The sequence below is a fragment of the Diadema setosum genome, chromosome 11 (assembly GCF_964275005.1).
Source record: "Diadema setosum chromosome 11, eeDiaSeto1, whole genome shotgun sequence".
Taxonomy (NCBI): Eukaryota; Metazoa; Echinodermata; class Echinoidea; order Diadematoida; family Diadematidae; genus Diadema; species Diadema setosum.
This window is the reverse complement of record NC_092695.1, coordinates 37,082,542-37,100,619: the sequence shown is the minus strand read 5'-3', so window position 1 is coordinate 37,100,619 and position 18,078 is coordinate 37,082,542. Positions and strand designations below refer to the sequence as shown.

The following is an 18,078-nucleotide window of genomic DNA, read 5'->3' as shown; positions in this document are numbered from 1 at the left end:
TGAGAAAAGTTAGCCCCCAGCAAGCGCTACGGCAACCCTGATATTGTAGCAGCTTGCATACTGCCACTAGAGCTGTGTGCACAAATTCACCTGTGTTTTAAATGTGAGAGTCTTTCGATTCAGTGTCAACCATTTCATGAATTGCTGAACCATTGTGACTTAAGACAGGCAAGAGCAGGGAAACTTTTGCTCATGTTTTCATCGATTCACTGGCATTTCACTAGGAATTAATAGGAATGTGATTTCAGTGCACACAAATGCAACATTTCTACATCGAGGTATGTTGTACACCTGTTCTCATCACATAATAAAATTGCCTTATCTGAAAGCGATGTATGAGTTGGTTAAAGGACAACTTTATAGGAAAGTTAATGTGAGCTCTTTTTGGGGAATGTGCACCTTTAATCCAAGTACAATTGTATGTTTGTGAAATGAGGTATTGCAATATGAATTTCTTGTGAAGGAAGTGTTGGTAAACACAATAATGCATATGATTCTTGTAATACCATTTTTTTTCCTTCAAGGTGCTGTTCTTCTTTCCTGACAATGGTCGATGTATGCATGTATGTATGTATCTGGAAAAAAAAATATTAGGGCCACATTGTTATGGATATAGGGAATATGCAATAGTTTTCATGATGGTGTACTTGTAACGAAATGAATGACTATTTTTATGTCTGTCTAAGTGTTTGTAAGTACTTTTACTGATGAAGCCTGAAAAAAGAACTTTTCATTTATGAAAATTTGTCAGATTGAAGATCATTGCGACATTTTGTATGTTTGTTTCTCGGATCAACATTTGAATTTATATTTGATTTGTATTTTTATATGGCGTTGTAGATGTGCAATGTTGCATATTGGTAAATGTTATCAATAACTGATTGGTACAAGTATTGTATTTCAAGTTCTGGTTTACAAAACTCCGTAGGACTTTATGTACATAAAATGTACATTGTCTTTCAATTAAAGATGGTCACAGTACATGTATCTTCGGTATTAAATTCTGTAGCACATTTGAGTGCTTGAACTACCTACACATTGTACTGTCTATACGTCATATATTTGATTAATCAAAAATTTTATACATGCCATGTACAAACTTGAAAGCAGTGCTGAATATTTCTCTTCACCCTTTTGTAATTGACACAACATATTATGTTTATCTCTTTCTTTCTTCTTCCCTTTTTTTTTAATATGATTGTGTCTCTGAACAAAGAATAGCTTTTGGACTAGCTCAAAGGCTAGCTTGGAAAGTGTCTCGCAGTCTCAGATTGGAACGCCCCTTTTGTATTTGATTTGCCTGAAAGTGAGGTGTTGACATACTGGGCACAGACTTGCTAACCATTCTGAATTTGGAGAAAAGAATCTGAATTTTCACCATTCCCAGTTCTTTTTTCAATAGTGATTTCCTATTTTTCTTGATAATTTTACCACACACTCCAAATGGAAACTGCTCCTTCTTTCCCAGTTTTGAGCCAAATCATCCTTATATTTTTCACTCAGAAAGGTTGGGAAGTCTTTGGGCATGCTCGATGTGGATGTGTAGTCATTCTGTCTGATGTTTGACCAAGGCTTGAAAGAAAATACAGTATTTTATTTTGTGTGTGTGTGAATTTTGCGAGTCGGGTGCTCTTTGTGAATTAAACAACACACGAAAGTAGTAGCTTTGACCCGACATGAATGTGACATGCACTTGTACATATATCTGTTCACGACTGTAATCCATAATGACGAATTTAACCACTAGTAAAATTGTAGGGAAGTCCAAATTCAATAAAAATTGACTCCCTAAATATGATTTATGGTGTGTACAGGACATCAAAAGCTTTGCTCTGGATCCTTCATTAACCCTTGGTGTTCCCAACAGTGCACACAACATCATATTGACACCATTGTTGCTGTTTATGATGCTGTAAGCACTTTTAGCAGGTGCAACAGAATACTACTGCCACTAAACAAGAGCTTTTGTCTTCATATTTTCTCTATATTATTGTTGACTTGCAGTGATATCACAAACTGTTGTAGTCTTCTCATCCGACAATGGTGGCACAGAAATATAAAAATATTCATAACCTTTGAACAGATTGTCTGATTTTCTTCAAACTTCACTGATGTGTTTAACTATTAAATATTGCAGCAATCACTAAATCTTTCCAGTATCGGCCCCCTTTAAGGCACAACCGCTGCTGCCAGCTAAAAGTTGAAAACTCAAAGATTGAGTCAAAACGGCTCCTCCATTGAGATAGGGATTGAATTTTATTCCTTTTTGCTTCCAATACAGACTCGCATAAAAATGAGGTAAATGCCAAATAATACATAGAATATCATCATAAAAATATTTCGTAAAAGATTTCTAATGAATGAACTCTTCTACGTACAGTGGAGTCCCATTACAACAAAGTCCTTGGGACCGGCAGTTTTCTTTTGTTATATCGAAATTTCGTTATAACCGAACAAATAAACAATAAAAATACATAGAGCAGATAATGTTGAGGCCTGATTTTTTTTTTACTTCGTTGTAACCGGAATTTCATTATAACCCTGTTCGTTATAACAGGAGTGCACCGTATATCCATAACACTGAGAACAAAGAACAACAGAGCTGGAACCCTGATGTAACATCTGTCTCCATGTACTATTTTTTGATACAATGTATAAGACAAGAAGGTTGCTAAAATTTGAATTCATAAACAGAAAGAAACTTGCCAGAAACCATGTGCATATCATCAGAAATTTCCCCTCTTTGCCATCGAAAAAACAGAATGTTATCCAAACCATTTCAAACAGGCAGTTTTGTCTTCATTTGAATTACAGTGGTTTTAAAGCAACTGACTGCAATGAACAGCATGTGAATTTCTGCAGAAATAACTTAAATTTTAATTGCCAAGTCATTCTGTGCTCCTGCAGTGGGTTGATTTCTTTGCCAATTAGCAAACATTATGTCCCCAAACTCACTGACAAAGTACCAGTCTTGCATTATTTGAAAAATGCTCCTGATCCATATTGTGGGAATGCAGTGCTGGTTTTTAAAAAAAATTTGAAACCTATGCCACTCCAGTTTTCAAGAGAGGGTGTTCATCCAATGGCTAATATATTACAGTTGAACTTCTCGTATTCAGACAAGTCGGGACCGGGGCTCATCCGGATAAGGGATTTGGCCGTATACGGGAGACTCAATGCTTTAAACATGTACATGTACATACACATGTACTGATGTAGCCCATTGTAGTACCACATGTAGTAATGTGTATACTGCAACCTTTTCATAATTGTTACACTCAGTAACAGACCCCAAAATAGAGGTGTATGTTAATGTTGGAAGTAATATGTAATTCATGTGTGTTTGTGTAGGAGTTCTCAAGGAGTTGGGAATCCCCCTTTCTTCCCGTAATTATAAAAAAAAAAAAAAAAAAAAAGTCACGGCGAGATTGCGTCCGTATAATAGAGAGATCCGGATAAAGGGAGGCCGGATAAGAGAGGTTCAACTGTATTTGGCAAGTTACAGGCAGGCGCATGGGTACATAGAAGCCATCATCAGCTTGGGGCAGTTGACTCTGCCCGAAACCTGTACATAGCCACAACAGGAAGGTGGTCCGACGGGAAGACGGCATTTGGACAGGCGTGGAGGGGCTTTATCAGCTCCTTGCTGATCATCTTGAGGACTGCCAGGCATTGGAGGGAACTGGAGCTGAACCACTGGTAGTCCAGTGCCACCTCACAGTACAGGTCCATCAGGGGAACTCTGGGGGGCCACTCCTCGCCGCTGTAATCATCGTAGTTTGAGAAGGGAATCTCGCACCCCTGGATATAAGTAGAACAAGCCAGCAATATAAACGGCAGTGTCACAATTTGGATACTCTTCTGTCCTGTAGTGTAAGGGGGTTGGGATGAGGTGTTCATACCGTAGTGAAATTCTTCACTATACACTGTGGTGTCATCTTGGGATATCGTCTGTCTCTGAGCTAACTGTACATGTACAATGTATAACAAGCACACACCACACACGTTTTGCCAATGAGCCCCGTATCTGCCTGAAATCCCTAAACACAACCTGACTTAGGCCAGCCATGAAGGCCAATGAATTAAAGTGTATTTGTGATGCTTGTCTGATTGGACACACAATACCACAGCAGTTGTATTTCAAAGCTTAGATCATTGCCTTCAGTTGTGAGAAATGGACAAGTATCATTAAATTGTTATATTTTCTATGTTTAAGATTTTGTTTTTCATTTAAATCACTTCAACTCTTTTATTTGGGGATCTATATTCTGTAGCTAGCTGAATGTAAATGTGGTTGAATTCCCCCCCCCCCCCCATGAAGTGAACTAAACATTGAACGTCAGTAAACCCTACGACATGTACTTCAATATCGACAAGCGGTCACTCTTATTATTCTCATCTGCAGTCATATTGTATACACTGATTGTTTATGGATGGTGGTTCTGAGAAGGGTCAAGTCCAGCCCTCTGTTGATCATTATAAAGGCCGTCCAAAGTACCAGGACTGGGTGTGAACTCACCAAGACTGCCTTGTAGGCACTTTGAAGGCTGGTGGAAGGGTGCTGGAAACACCACGGAAAGATATCAAGAAGGCTCTGGATTGAAGAAAAAAAGAACCACACACACACACAGAAAAAATTTCATAACAAACTACAAATTGACACCAGGTACAGCTAGGCAACTCCTGTTATCACAAAGTCCTCAGGACTAGCTGGCAGTTTTCTTTCATTATAAAGGAATTTCATTATAGCCGCACAATAAAGTACATAAAGATATAGATGATGATTTTATGACCTAAATTTCTACTCTGTTGTATCAAGAGTTACGTTATAACTGTGTTCATTATGACTGGAGTGCACTGTAACTGTGATATAGACCCTTGTATAGACCTGTCCGAGTGCATCACCAACATTTAGCAGCATACACTTCGTGTTTTTGTCTCTGTTAACCCATTGAAAACAAGGAAAAGTAGAAATTACGCGGTGCGTAATATATGTCCCCGCCGGAAGTAGCATTTAGTAGCAAAATGTACAATATAGGTAAAAAGATGAAGGTCAAAGGTCAAAGAAGTCAAAGGTCAAAATTCTATGAAGAAGTTTTGAAGCCCTCACCTAGTGCCATCACATAAAGCATACGGAATCGAAATCGGGTTAGAAATGGCGGAGGAGTAGCATTTTGTAGCCAATGTACAATATAGGTAAAAAAAATCAAGGTCAAAGGTCAAAGAAGTCAAAGGTCAAAATTCTGTGTAGAAGTTTTGAAGCCCTCACCTAGTGCCATCACATAAAGCAAACAGAATCGAAATCGGGTTAGAAATGGCGAAGGAGTAGCATTTGGTAGCAAAATGTACAATACAGGTAAAAAATCAAGGTCAAAGGTCAAAGAAGTCAAAGGTCAAAATTCTGTGTAGAATTTTTGAAGCCCTCACCTAGTGCCATCACTTAAAGCAAACGGAATTGTAATCGGGGTACAAATGGCGAAGGAGTAGCATTTTGTAGGCAATATACAATATAGGTCAAAAATCAAGGTCAAAGGTCAAAATTCTGTGTAGAAGTTTTGAAGCCCTCACCTAGTGCCATCATATAAAGCAAACAGAATCAAAATCGGGTAAGAAATGGCGAAGGAGTAGCATTTTGAAGCAAAATGTACAATATAGGTCAAAGGTCAAGGTCAAAGGTCACAACTGAAATTCTGTATAGAAGTTTCAAAGCTCCCATGTAGTGCTATCATATAAAGCAAACAGAATCAAAATCGGGTTAGAAATGGCGAAGGAGTAGCATTTTGAACATTTTGATCACACACGGACGCACACACGGACACACGGACGGACGGACGGACGGACAGACGGACACACGGACACACACACGTACGGAGCCCGTTTCATAGTCCCCTGCTCGAACTCGTTCGGCGGGGACAACTAATCCCAAGTATACTCGGGCAGGCGTCTATGGGAAATGAGTGTTGCAGCAAAATCAGCCCGTCCTCAATGGCTTAACCGACAATAGACTCCTTAACCCACTGAGGACAGACTGATTTTGCTACAACACGCATTTCTCACAGACACTTGCCCAAGTATACTCAGGACTCGTCCTCAATGGGTTAATCCTCACCTCACAAAGTGCATCTTTCTCGACCGGGTACTGTCTGATGAACGCTTCTCCCTCTGTATTTAGTTTCCCATCATGCAACAGTTGATATCCGGTCATATTCGGCTCCTGGTTGAAGTCACCACACAGGATATGAGGCTGGTGGATACCACCAGCGAACTCAATAAGAGCCTTAATGGCAAGACCAGCCTGATGATGAAATGATCCATACAGTGTGCCTTACATTTCGTCCCAAGGGAAACAAGATCTTGTATCTCAAACAGTATACAATGCTTAAGTGACTGCCAAGCTCAAAAACCACAAAATGTCACAGATTAGGATTTGCTGTACAAAAGACAAGAATAGGTAATTTTGGTTGACTGACTCAAATACTTTAAGTTTGTCGTAGCAGGGTGTGTAATCTTTTCTCTATTTACTGTCAAAATTGTAGAAAAGTGGAAATTCATTTTGGCCCACTTTTTGTGGATCTTGTGCTGGGCGGTCAGGTATTCAAAGAATTCTTGACTCAATTTTGAATATCAAAAGATAGGCTACTCATTTGAGAATAAAAAAGGAACAACAAATTTTCTATGTAATTTGATATCAACATTCAAGTTATTTTACGAAAATGTTACAAAAAACTAAAAATGACATGGTTTTGTTTTTCTGCTTTCCTGAAATATGATGTCTTGTTACCACAGGGACAATTTGTAATTCTCAAAGTCAGACGATGAAAAATGATCCCCCCTGCTCTTGATCTATCTGACAAGATAAGCTGCAAACAATCAGAGTAACATCATACCCTGGGCCTATCCATACTTTAAAAGCTATCATTCATCTGTGATGATTATGTAGTGATAACTGTTCACACACACCCACACCCACACACACACACACACACACACACACACACACACACACACACAAGTCAGTCAGTTCTAATGTTGCTTCTCCAGCATAATATTATTTAGAAGAAAAAAACACACACACACATCAGTTCAGCTTGAATGAACAGCACTGTCTTTAGAAATTTTTCACAAATATTAAAATGAAAATGTGTGAATAACAGACAAGCTGATTTTTAACTTGCCTGGTTGAGATACACGTAACAGACAAGTCTGTAGGACATCAACATTCAAGTTACAGTTGAACCTCTCGTATCCGGACAAGTCGGGACCGGGGCTCATCCGGATAAGGGATTTGGCCGGATACGGGAGACTCAATGCTTTATACATGTACATATACATACACATGTACTGATGTAGCCCATGTAGTACCACATGTAGTAATGTGTATACTGCATCCTTGCCATTGTTACACTCAGTAACAGACCCCAAAATAGAGGTGTATGTTAATGTTGGAAGTAATATGTAATTCATGTGTGTTTGTGTAGGAGTTCTCAAGGAGTTGGGAATCCCCCTTTCCTCCCGTAATTATTAAAAAAAAAAAAAAAAAAGATTGCGTCCGTATACTGGAGAGATCCGGATAAAGGGAGGCCGGATAAGAGAGGTTCAACTGTATTTCACATTTGGTTGGTAAATGTTAGTTCAGGAATATATATTCATAATAGCTATGGTACACACTCCTTTGAATACTAGTACCTGCAAGGAAGTGATGTCAATGTTCTTGTAGTCATCAAACAGTAGATGAGTGTTGCCAATGGAGACAGTCCTGTTGGTGAAGACATCACAGAGTTTTGTAAGAAGCACTATCTCTTCCCGCTCAGTGTAAGCCAGCACCTTCTCTTGCACACCCAGAGACAAGTTAGCTTTATGACATTCCTTCCATAAGAAAGATGGGGAGGAAGGGAGGATAGATTGTTTGGATTACATCACTGCAGATTATTAAAGCCTAGCTTCAATGTGCAAAGAATAAGGGCTTCTGCCATGTTGCATCATTAAGTGTACTACTTTGCCTCATGAATGCCAAATTGAAGACAATAGTACTTACAATAATGATAACAACAATAACTAGAAAAGCACTCGGAAAGCCAGACCTCCGCCAAGCCAGCAAGTCATTTCCACCCTTACACACATGCAATTTCCAAAAATAGAAGTGTTTTGTTTACGTCATTGCATGGCGCCTTGCCCGAGCAGAGCACGCACTTTAGTGCACATATGTAAACCTCCAGTATGCGCAGCTTTAACCCAAGTTCATTGACCTTATATGCCTTGAGATGAAAAATCCTTCAAAAATCCATAAAAATTCCTGGATCACTTCCAAAATTGAAACAATATCAACTTTTTATGCAAGTTTCATTTTAATCCGCACACAACTTTTGGAAGTATTTTGCAAACAGACAAACCAACGATGATAATCACTTAACCTCCTCCTTCCTTGGTGGAGGTACTTAATTATGAAAGTACTGATGGCGGTTGTAATAGTGATGCATATAATGATAATGTTCACAATTATTACATCGATAACAATGAAAAGAATCATAAGTAAAGGCCAAAAATAAGTAACTATCAATGAAAACAACATTGTCAGAACATTTGTTATTTAAAGAGGTAATGTTGGTCATGGGGTTGCACAACAGAGTAGTAGGCCTACAGCCTCATCTCATCTTCATTACTTGAAGCCAACATCGCCCCATTTTTGTGATAACATTGTTCTTAATAAAATTACATATAATTTCACAAGAAATGTTGCATTCCTGGTAACCATGAAAAAGAACCTGTAGATTGCAATGACATGGTAATCAATGGCAGTAATCAGACTTGAATGACCCTATACATTTTAATCATACTTGGCATATAATATGTTCTGCAAACTTCTTTGTCACTTTCTTTACTTATACTTCTGTATGATTACCACTCATTTCTGTTTAGCACATTTTCATTCCACTGTCGCATCTATTCGGACTGTAGCTATTTTATTTTATTACTTCTGAAGCACCCCTCTCTTGAAAAGATATGGTGTTTTCAGGGGCAGATCTAGAAATTCCGAAAAGAGGGGGCGCCTTCACAAAATTAAAGGGGGGCATACCACCCCCCCAAAAAAATTTTTCTTTTTATTTCTTTTGTTTTCACAAAAAAAAAAAAAAATAATGGGGGGAGGGTGCACCCTGTGCACCCTCACCTGGATCCACCACTGGTATTTTGAACCATCCCCAACACAAAGAAATTAAGGGCTAGCACTTAAATTTGCTATAGTATCATGGAAATAAAAGATATCATTCTGCAATTCTTCTAAAGGCATTGCTCAAAATAAAAATATTGGTAAACTGTTTTTGCTATGCACACATGACACTTTAGTAAATGCAGGTCATGATACTTCAGCAAAGGCGCGCGCACACACACACACACACAGACCTGTTTTATCAACTCATGGAAGGTCACCCCATACTCTTCCACCTTGTGAAATCGCTCCCTCTGGTAGAAGGTGGCCTCCCCTTCCTTGACCCCCTTCACTTTACAAAAGAAGGAGCCCAGGTAGCCCAAGGCTAACATTGCTGGACTGAGCTGGTTGACAAAGTAATCAGTCCCCACCTGTCAAAGATAAAAATAAGGATCAAGGCCCATTATTTTTACCCATTGAGAACAGGCTGATTTTGCTACAACACGCATTTCCCATAGACACTTGCCCAAGTATACTCAGGACTAGTCCTCAATGGGTTAATGAGGAAGAAAAAAAAGGATTATATCGTCTGGCAGAAAAGATCAAAAGCACAAAATAATGCTTGCTACTATTCCTTGTAGAACATAGTGAAATCACAAATGGATGATGCCCAAAAAATGAGGAACCTGATATCAAAAACAGACAAAGGCAGACATAGAACAAAAGAAAATATGATGCATTAGCCCATATTTTTGCCACTTTGACACTTCTGAAAGAATGCAATTATATGAAAATGGAAGATTTATAACAATTACATGCTCTCATCTATTTGATATCATATTACAATGTATGATAAAAATCGAATACAAAGCATCAGATGTCAGAGAGAGCCAATTTACTGTCCTCCAATATAACATAGATTATGTAAATTGCACAGCTAGCCAGGCAGTAATGGCCTTTCAAATAATTAACCAGTTCCTGTGAATTAGGATCTTAATCAAACTAACCTCTTCGAAACAGATCACTTAATACAACTTTCAGAGAAGGACAAGATTAAAAGTTTTGACTTGATGCCCTACGTTTATTAACCCATTAAGGATGGCCTAATTTTTCTTCTTTGCTTCAACTTGCTGATTATTCTGTCACTTTCGGGAAGGTCTAAGTTGTATGAGTCTTTGAAGGGTTCAAGTAGTTGCAGAAATAATCATCATCCAAGTAAGTAAATAATCAATAAACTGGCAAGTCCATAAATAATGATGATGATGACGACGATGATAATGTTAACAATAATAATAATAAATGGGTCCTGGCTAAGCAACTACTTCTGCTATAACACACCCTTCCTACAGACACCTGCCCAAGTATGAATACTCTACACCCATCTTCAATGGGTTAAGATGGCTCAATTCTTTTACAACACAACGTCCATCAGACGTAGGCATAAGCAAACTTGAGAACATCAGTCTGCAGCACACACCACATAACTTGCAAAACCGGTGTGCATGCATTTACCTCTTGAAAGCATATGACATCGGGTTTATGGTGACAGATTTCTACCATAAGCTGGTGATGCCTGTCGGCCATCTTGAAGCAATCCCTCGGACAATACGGATACCAATCTTCCTTCACATGGCAGTCAGCTAGAATGTTGTAGTTCATGACTGTGAAAGAGTCCAAGTTGTCTTCCCTGTTGCTAGTTTCATGACACTGAGCCCAAACCCAATCTCTGCGTAGGTTCACCGCGAGTTCTGGATTCATTTTAGGTACCTGTTTAAAAGAGAATTCCAGTCCAGTCATTAGTTAGTCTGAGAAGAAAGATTAATATCTTTACAAGTAAAATTTGATCAAATTCAGATGAAGATTAGGGAAGTTATGGAATTGTGAAGTTTCACTAATTTCTGCAGAACTGTTCTTGTGCAGTTCCTAGGAATGTGCAAATAAATGAGCTGATGATGTCATCACTTTTCAATCGTCCATTCATCATTTATATCATTTTGATAAATGTTTAACAATTTATATGTAATATGATGTGAAATGAAGAACTATGGATTATGCAATATACCGTACATATTGTGTAACCTAGACACTTATATATTTCTTCTCAATCATTCTCAATATATCTCAATATATCACTTCTCAGTGAATTTCAACGTTAAAGATGAAGTTATTTATATATATTTCTACAGTGTACCGTACTTGTATATTATGTTACTTTCTTTTAATGTGTCTACAATGTATGTATTTCATGATGTACGGTTTTGTATGTGTATGGCCTCTCAGAATAACAGTGTCTAGCCACTGACAGAGCTACCCTACTGAAACAAAACAAACAAATAAAATAAATAAATGAATAAATCATGCAAAAAAAAAAATGACTGACAATTTAAATTTCCAAACTTTGGGCTTGGGCTTAATCAAATGTTCAGAATATCATGGATACTAGGAATATTTGTGTTTTAACTTTCTATTTTAGGGGTGTAGTGTGAGAATTTATTTATCAGAGCAAGTCATTTACTGTATACGCTGTTATTTTCACGAGGGTTTAATTTTCGCAAATTTCACGAATCACAGTTTGACCGCGAATTTAACAACACGCGAAAATGTCTCCATGCGCCCTGTTAACAGTGCATTAATGTAAGTGTCGGCATCAATTCGCGAAAACAACATCTCGCGAAAATGTCTATGGCCTCGTCATTCGCAAAAATATCTGTACGTGAAAATAACAGTGTATACAGTAGTATTTTGGGAGAACTGTGTGAATCTTCTATGTTTGTGTGAGAGTTGGTGGTCCTGCATAGGCCTACTATAATTAGCACCAGCAAAAATTATGTGTCCCACATACGTGCATATACACACATATATGAATAAAAACTGAAAAGCAATTAAAAAAAACAGCATTGTCATCGCCCTACTCACTCACCCAGCTGATGATATACATAATCTCTATACATGTAGTAACTTCAATGGTCATTTCATTTACTAGTATCATGTTTATATATCCAGCAAAAATGCACAAATTCTACGATCAAGCTACATGCACAGACTACTGTCAATGATCCAGCATTCCTCTTGGATGTTCAGGGGCAGATCTAGCTTTTTATAAAGGAGGGGGTTGGGGGCGGTATGCGAGGGAGCGTAGCGACCGAGCCCAAGCGAGCGGAGCGAGCGAGGGGGGGGGGGGGGGGAGGAGGGTGTGGGAGGGGGGTATCCACCCTCACACAGTAGGGAGAATTTTTGAAAATCTGTGTGTGAAAATGGCATTTTCTTGCATCTAAAACACCACTATTTTTGGTATAGAGGTCATTGCCATAAATACATGTAGAAAAAAAATAAAATTACAAGTTTAAAAAAAAAGATAAGATAAAAAAAAATGGTCCCCGGATTTTTTTTTATTTTTTTTATTTTTTATTTTTTTTTTTGGGGGGGGGGGGTTTGCAGGTTTGCAACCCCCCACCCCCCCCCCTCTAGATCCGCTTCTGATGTTTATTTAGATTTTAATATCCTAGCCCTTGAACCTTGAAGAGGTAATCCCTGTTACAGCTTGACATCAAAGGCCAATGGACAGAATGTATTTACATGTCGCAAATATAATCAATTATATACACAAACAAAAATTTGCCAGGTGCAAGTAAAAACCAAGCTGGTGGATCTATATAGCATCCTGGATCATATTGAGGGCTGCATGTTCCGATCAGATGGGAGGGCAGCCTCTTGGAAAACATTGCTGAGTAAATTAGGTGTTCTTGAACTTTGAAGTAATGATGGGAGGCGGTTCCACAGTTCCACTGATCTGACATTCCTTTTGGATTCTTTTTTTTTAAAACTGTAATATCTAGCCCTTCCTCAACTACCATTGCACAGACTAATCAAAGAACGTTACTGCATGCACGAGGAATTTCGGCAATTATCCACACCACAGTTACAGCTACGCCGATAGGAATCTATACCATTTCAGCTACGCCGATAGGAATCTATACCATTTGATATATTATGATAGTACAAGTGAAGTGCACTTACCGTGCTAGACTAGTCTAGGAGTACGCTTACGACTTTCGTTGTCATCAAAGGAAATGGTAGCGGTAGTGGCAGGCACCGGCACGGCCGGGTTCATCGACTTGGATGGGAAGATAAAGATGCTGCCATTTTCGAAGCGAAATAACTCATTACTTGGGCAAATCGGTGCGAGGAGCGAATGGTTGCACTCTAACAAACTGGGGGAGCTGATGAGTAAAGAACACAGCTGTGGAGATACTAGTATGGATAATTATTATGCACGCATTGTGCCGATGCCGTGATGGTACTGGGACATGGTAAAGGCAGGGGGACATCCCCTAATTTGTTTCTTATTATCAACATTGAGGGCAGCAAATTACAAACCAAGCGCAAGGGAGTGAAAGCAGCAATATTCAGCAGAGGACACCAGTAAAAGTTTGAGGAAAACCGGACTTTCCGTTCAAGAGTTATAACTTCTTCCTTTTTTCGGTGCCGTCATCGCTGGATAAGAAGGCTACTATACTTCATGACGTCATCATGTACAACAATATATGATAAAGAAAATAGAATATACACATCATATGCAGGGAGCTAACACTTCTGGGATATTTAAAGCAGTCTTTTCTTACCGCTTTAATAATACATGTGTACATATTACCCTCGAAATATGTCAGTAACAAGTCAATGGAATGTGAGGGGAAGGTCTGATTTATTAAATACACACAAAATTGCTCAATTAGACTGTGGCACATGTCTGGATTTGGAATCGAGCCCGGGTCCCTTGAATCTGGTGGTAATGAACGCGCTACCGACTTAGCCAATCACCAACCAACTTCAATTCCTAGCAATGTGTACTGTTAATGAAATGTATAGGATATGTTGTTACATGGCATATGTATATATATATATATATATATATATATATATATATATATATATATATATATATATATATATATATATATATATATATATATATATATATATATATATATATATATATATATATATATATAAATTATATATATATATATATATATATATATATATATATATATATATATATATATATATATATACATATATCCCCATTTGGCAGAAGGCCTAAAGTCCCAAATCTTTTTATAGAGTTTTGTTTGTCATTGATTACATTGACATAAAGAAAACAGCATGATATTCCACTAGAAAAATTGAAGGTTTAATCATTACATGGTCTCTAGATCACTGGGTTCAACTTCCATTGCTAGATGCGCTCTTCATCATCCTGCATGGGGCTTCTGTTTATTCAGACGATTTGTGGAATTTCAAGCCACTATAACATAAGTAATTGATCGACTGTGTAGGTCCATAAAAAATGTGGAATTTATTGTAGTCCTTGAGCAGTCGTCAAACCACTACTCTGAAAGCACTGAACAAGGATGATGACGTCATACAAATAAGGGGCTTGCGTAATATTTATGCCAGCAGTGTTGCAATGTCATTCCCTTACCACTTGTGTAGAGCGTATTTTATATAAATACAATGTATACAAAAATATATTATGTGAGATATGACGATAGAAAAGTGCGTACCTTGGAATTATTATTCCTCTTACTGTTGCTCCTTTTTTTTTCTTTTTGAAAAAGAGCATAATCTGTCTCCGACAGGAATTGAACATGGGCCTTTAAAAAAAAAAAAAAGAGGAGGAACAGTATAAGAGAAATAATAATATTCGAAGCTGATACGCACCATCTTTTCCTTCGTCACATCTCACACCAAATATCTAAATTATTTTCAGGAGAAGCCAAAAGCTATGTATCGGTGACCTCTCTCACAAAACACAATATGCATACACACTCAAACATAATATATATATATATATATATATATATATATATATATATACGAAGATTATAATTCTAATTACAACTTTTAAACTGTGTGTGTATAACTTGGAAGACAAGATAAGTGATGGTTTTTCATGATGCCACACTGAGACATTTTATGAGCATTTTCAATAGTGTTTAAATATGATGCAGTTTTTTGGTATGATAGGCCGGCCATCAAATAATTTCGCCATTTGGTTGGATTTTCCGTATATATATATATATATATATATATATATATATATATGTATGTATTATATTTTTTTTTTCTTAGTGTTGTATTCTGAGTTGCCAAAAATTTGACGAGAGATTTTTTTTTCTTTATGGAAGACCCTTTCGCAACAACGATGCTACAAGAGCAGCAGCATTACAGCACACACTCCACAAGTGAACTCATGTGTCACACACAGACGGCTGCACGGCACTATGGCAAACAACGAAACTCGTGAAAATTCTGAAATAAAGAAATCACTGGGCAAGGTTATGGATTATAACATAAGAGCATTCTGAGTTGATTGCCAAAGTAATGACATTTTGAAACATAAAGGGGTCATTATTATTATTATTAGTATTATTAGTATTATTAGTATTATTATTATTAGTAGTAGTAGTAGTAGTAGTAGTAGTAGTATAGTAGTAGTAGTAGTAGTAGTAGTAGTAGTATGTCATTGTTATGTTTATCATCATTTTCATTACTAGTATTACCATCATTGATACTACGGTTCAAAACAAATCCATGACAGGCCGGGATGTAGGCCTATTGGTAATGGATTTTGACAATTCATTAAACCCAACCTAAACATAATGTGTAATTGCAATAGATAATCTTTATCATCTTCGGCTCAGATGAATAAAATTAGATAGAGAATGGCAGATATATTGAACTATTTAGGGTAGTATTTATTCTAGTCTCTTCTCTCTCTACGTCTATTTCTCTCTCTCTCTCTCTCTCTCTTACAGTACGCTGTGTCCACTGACTAAAACAATGGTTACATCATGATTTATATGAATACGATAGCGAAAAAAAAATCTAAATAGAGGCAGGTCTCGAGTATGCGTATGCATTAAAAAAAAAAATCATTGAAATATCGATATGACTTACTCGTTAGGTCGTACAGCTAAGCCCAAAACCTCCCTTGCTAATTACATCATCTACAATTATTTTCTAAATGAACAAAAGAAAGAAAAACAATTACTGTTTAAATACACCTGCAATAGATTTATTATGTAGTCACCCTGTTGTCCTGCTGATATCATTATGGCTATCGACATCAAATACCCTGCGTTGAAGATTTCGCACTTTGAAAAGCATAACAATTTTATTTCCGGAGCGCTTAACGTGGTTCCATTTCTGGATTCTACCTTCACCACACGGCTTTACACACGACACACATAAAATACTTATATGTATATATATATATATATATATATATATATATATATATATATATATATATATATATATACATATATATATATATATATATATATATATATATATATTATATATATATATATATATATATATAATATATATATAAGTTAATGCCCTGACCAGATACATGTTTATTCAAAATCGTCACATGCTAAAAGGGGTTTTTCATTTGTAGGAGTCACACTGTCCAGAAATTGAGCAAAGATGGATACACGATAAACGTGGTAAAAGAAATGTTTAAATTCGGCCCCGATCGTGATACAAACTTCGGGTTATTCGTGAGAGCATCTTAAGCCATCTTACCACCGCCGATGGAGTTTTTCAGGATCATGCAGTAACTTCGTGAGCTAAGGAAAAATCTTTGGCAAGCCAAACATTTGCCAAAAATAACCCAAATATTATCTTGCAGAGGTTTGATTTTAGGATGATGAAGATTCACATAATATTCGTGTACCCTTCTAGTGCGGTTGCCGTGTCTTCGGGTATCCTTCTGTAGGCACGCGTATTTGCTTCGGCTGCTGATTGGCTTCTAACCCAAGCTCGGGGCCAACTTCATGCGAATCTGAAAATTACATTTTCGTATGGCTATCTTGGATCAATTTGGACTGGACGACGCCACACTTACGCACGCGTCACACTGTTCCGAAGTTGAACAAAAATGGGCACAAGATACAGGAAATGTTCAAATTCGGCTCTGATCGTATATATAAACATCGGGTTATTTGTGATAGCATATCGAAGCCATCATATTATAACTGCCGGTGGAGGTCGCACTTGCATTGTCTTTTGATCAGCCTTTAACGAAGGTCAGGGCTACTTTCGCACGAAATTGAACATTTTGTACAATAATACCGTATGTCCCCCCCCCCCCCCCTCCAAAAAAAAAAAAAAATACAACGGGACCTTCCGCAATAACTTTTAAAATAGTGAATCAATCAAAATACGATTTCAGGGTATGAAACTATAACTAATTGCCCACATCTTGCAGAAACTCCCATCCGATTGGCTTCAGTGGTCAAACAGAGATGAGGAGTTTTGTAGACCATGTCAGGAATTCCTTTCCTCCATGTTCTGTCCATTGTGTTCACACATCGATATGCAGTTCCAAGAGCATCCAAGTGCTATATAGTACTTGGAAGAATCAGACCCATGGCATGCTTTACAACAATCCACATTTTTCTGTGACCGCTTAACTAAATTGAATGGGGTTTTCTGCGAAATAGAGCTAAGATGCTATATTCTAAGACCCTGAAGTAACATTTAGACAGTTTAATCATATTGGGTGTTATCAATGCGAAAATCCGATTGTATTTTTTTTTTTTTTTGGGGGGGGGGGAAACATACTGTATATAGATCGCATGGCCCTCTTATGTATATTTCGGGACAGTGTGACGCTAGAGTAATATCACATATACGAAGGCAAAGACAAAACTAAGCTAAAAAGACCACAGCTATACAGTCTCATACAATGTAGTTAAAATAATTCATGACATGTTGTGCAGTATATACCCTGATAACAGAAGCATTGACCCTAAGAACCTGAAAGCTTGCATGCAACTTACCCAACAACGCAATGATAACGCAAGAGAACATAGATATGACCCGTATTCATAAATTTGAAGACGTAGTTGATTTCAGTA

General features: G+C 37.5%; 1 protein-coding gene across 2 annotated transcripts; it reads right to left on the bottom strand.

Moving 5' to 3' along the window:
* Positions 1-2,040: 2,040 nt before the first annotated feature.
* LOC140234866 (uncharacterized) lies at positions 2,041-18,067 on the bottom strand. Of its 2 annotated transcripts, XM_072314912.1 has the most exons (8): positions 18,001-18,067; positions 13,163-13,259; positions 10,658-10,912; positions 9,400-9,576; positions 7,687-7,866; positions 6,110-6,295; positions 4,520-4,594; positions 2,041-3,801 (listed from the first exon to the last, which is right to left on the bottom strand). In XM_072314912.1, the coding sequence occupies exons 3-8, from the start codon at positions 10,901-10,903 to the stop codon at positions 3,535-3,537; spliced, it is 1,131 nt and encodes a 376-aa protein (XP_072171013.1). In that variant the 5' UTR covers positions 10,904-10,912; positions 13,163-13,259; positions 18,001-18,067; the 3' UTR covers positions 2,041-3,534. The 2 variants fall into 2 exon arrangements, with proteins under 2 accessions (XP_072171013.1, XP_072171014.1); XM_072314913.1 differs by lacking the exon at positions 18,001-18,067 and having other exon boundaries at positions 13,163-13,441.
* Positions 18,068-18,078: the final 11 nt, after the last annotated feature.

What these genes read in the sequence shown, in the direction of transcription:
- LOC140234866 (XM_072314912.1), bottom strand. Translation starts at nt 10,903, where the DNA reads ATGAATCCAGAACTCGCGGTGAACCTACGCAGAGATTGGGTTTGGGCT. An exon ending in TTGACATCACTTCCTTGCAG is followed by an intron (nt 6,296 to 7,686) that starts GTACTAGTATTC and finishes TTTCATCATCAG; the next exon opens with GCTGGTCTTGCCATTAAGGC. An exon ending in GTGCCTACAAGGCAGTCTTG is followed by an intron (nt 3,802 to 4,519) that starts GTGAGTTCACAC and finishes ACTTATATCCAG; the next exon opens with GGGTGCGAGATTCCCTTCTC.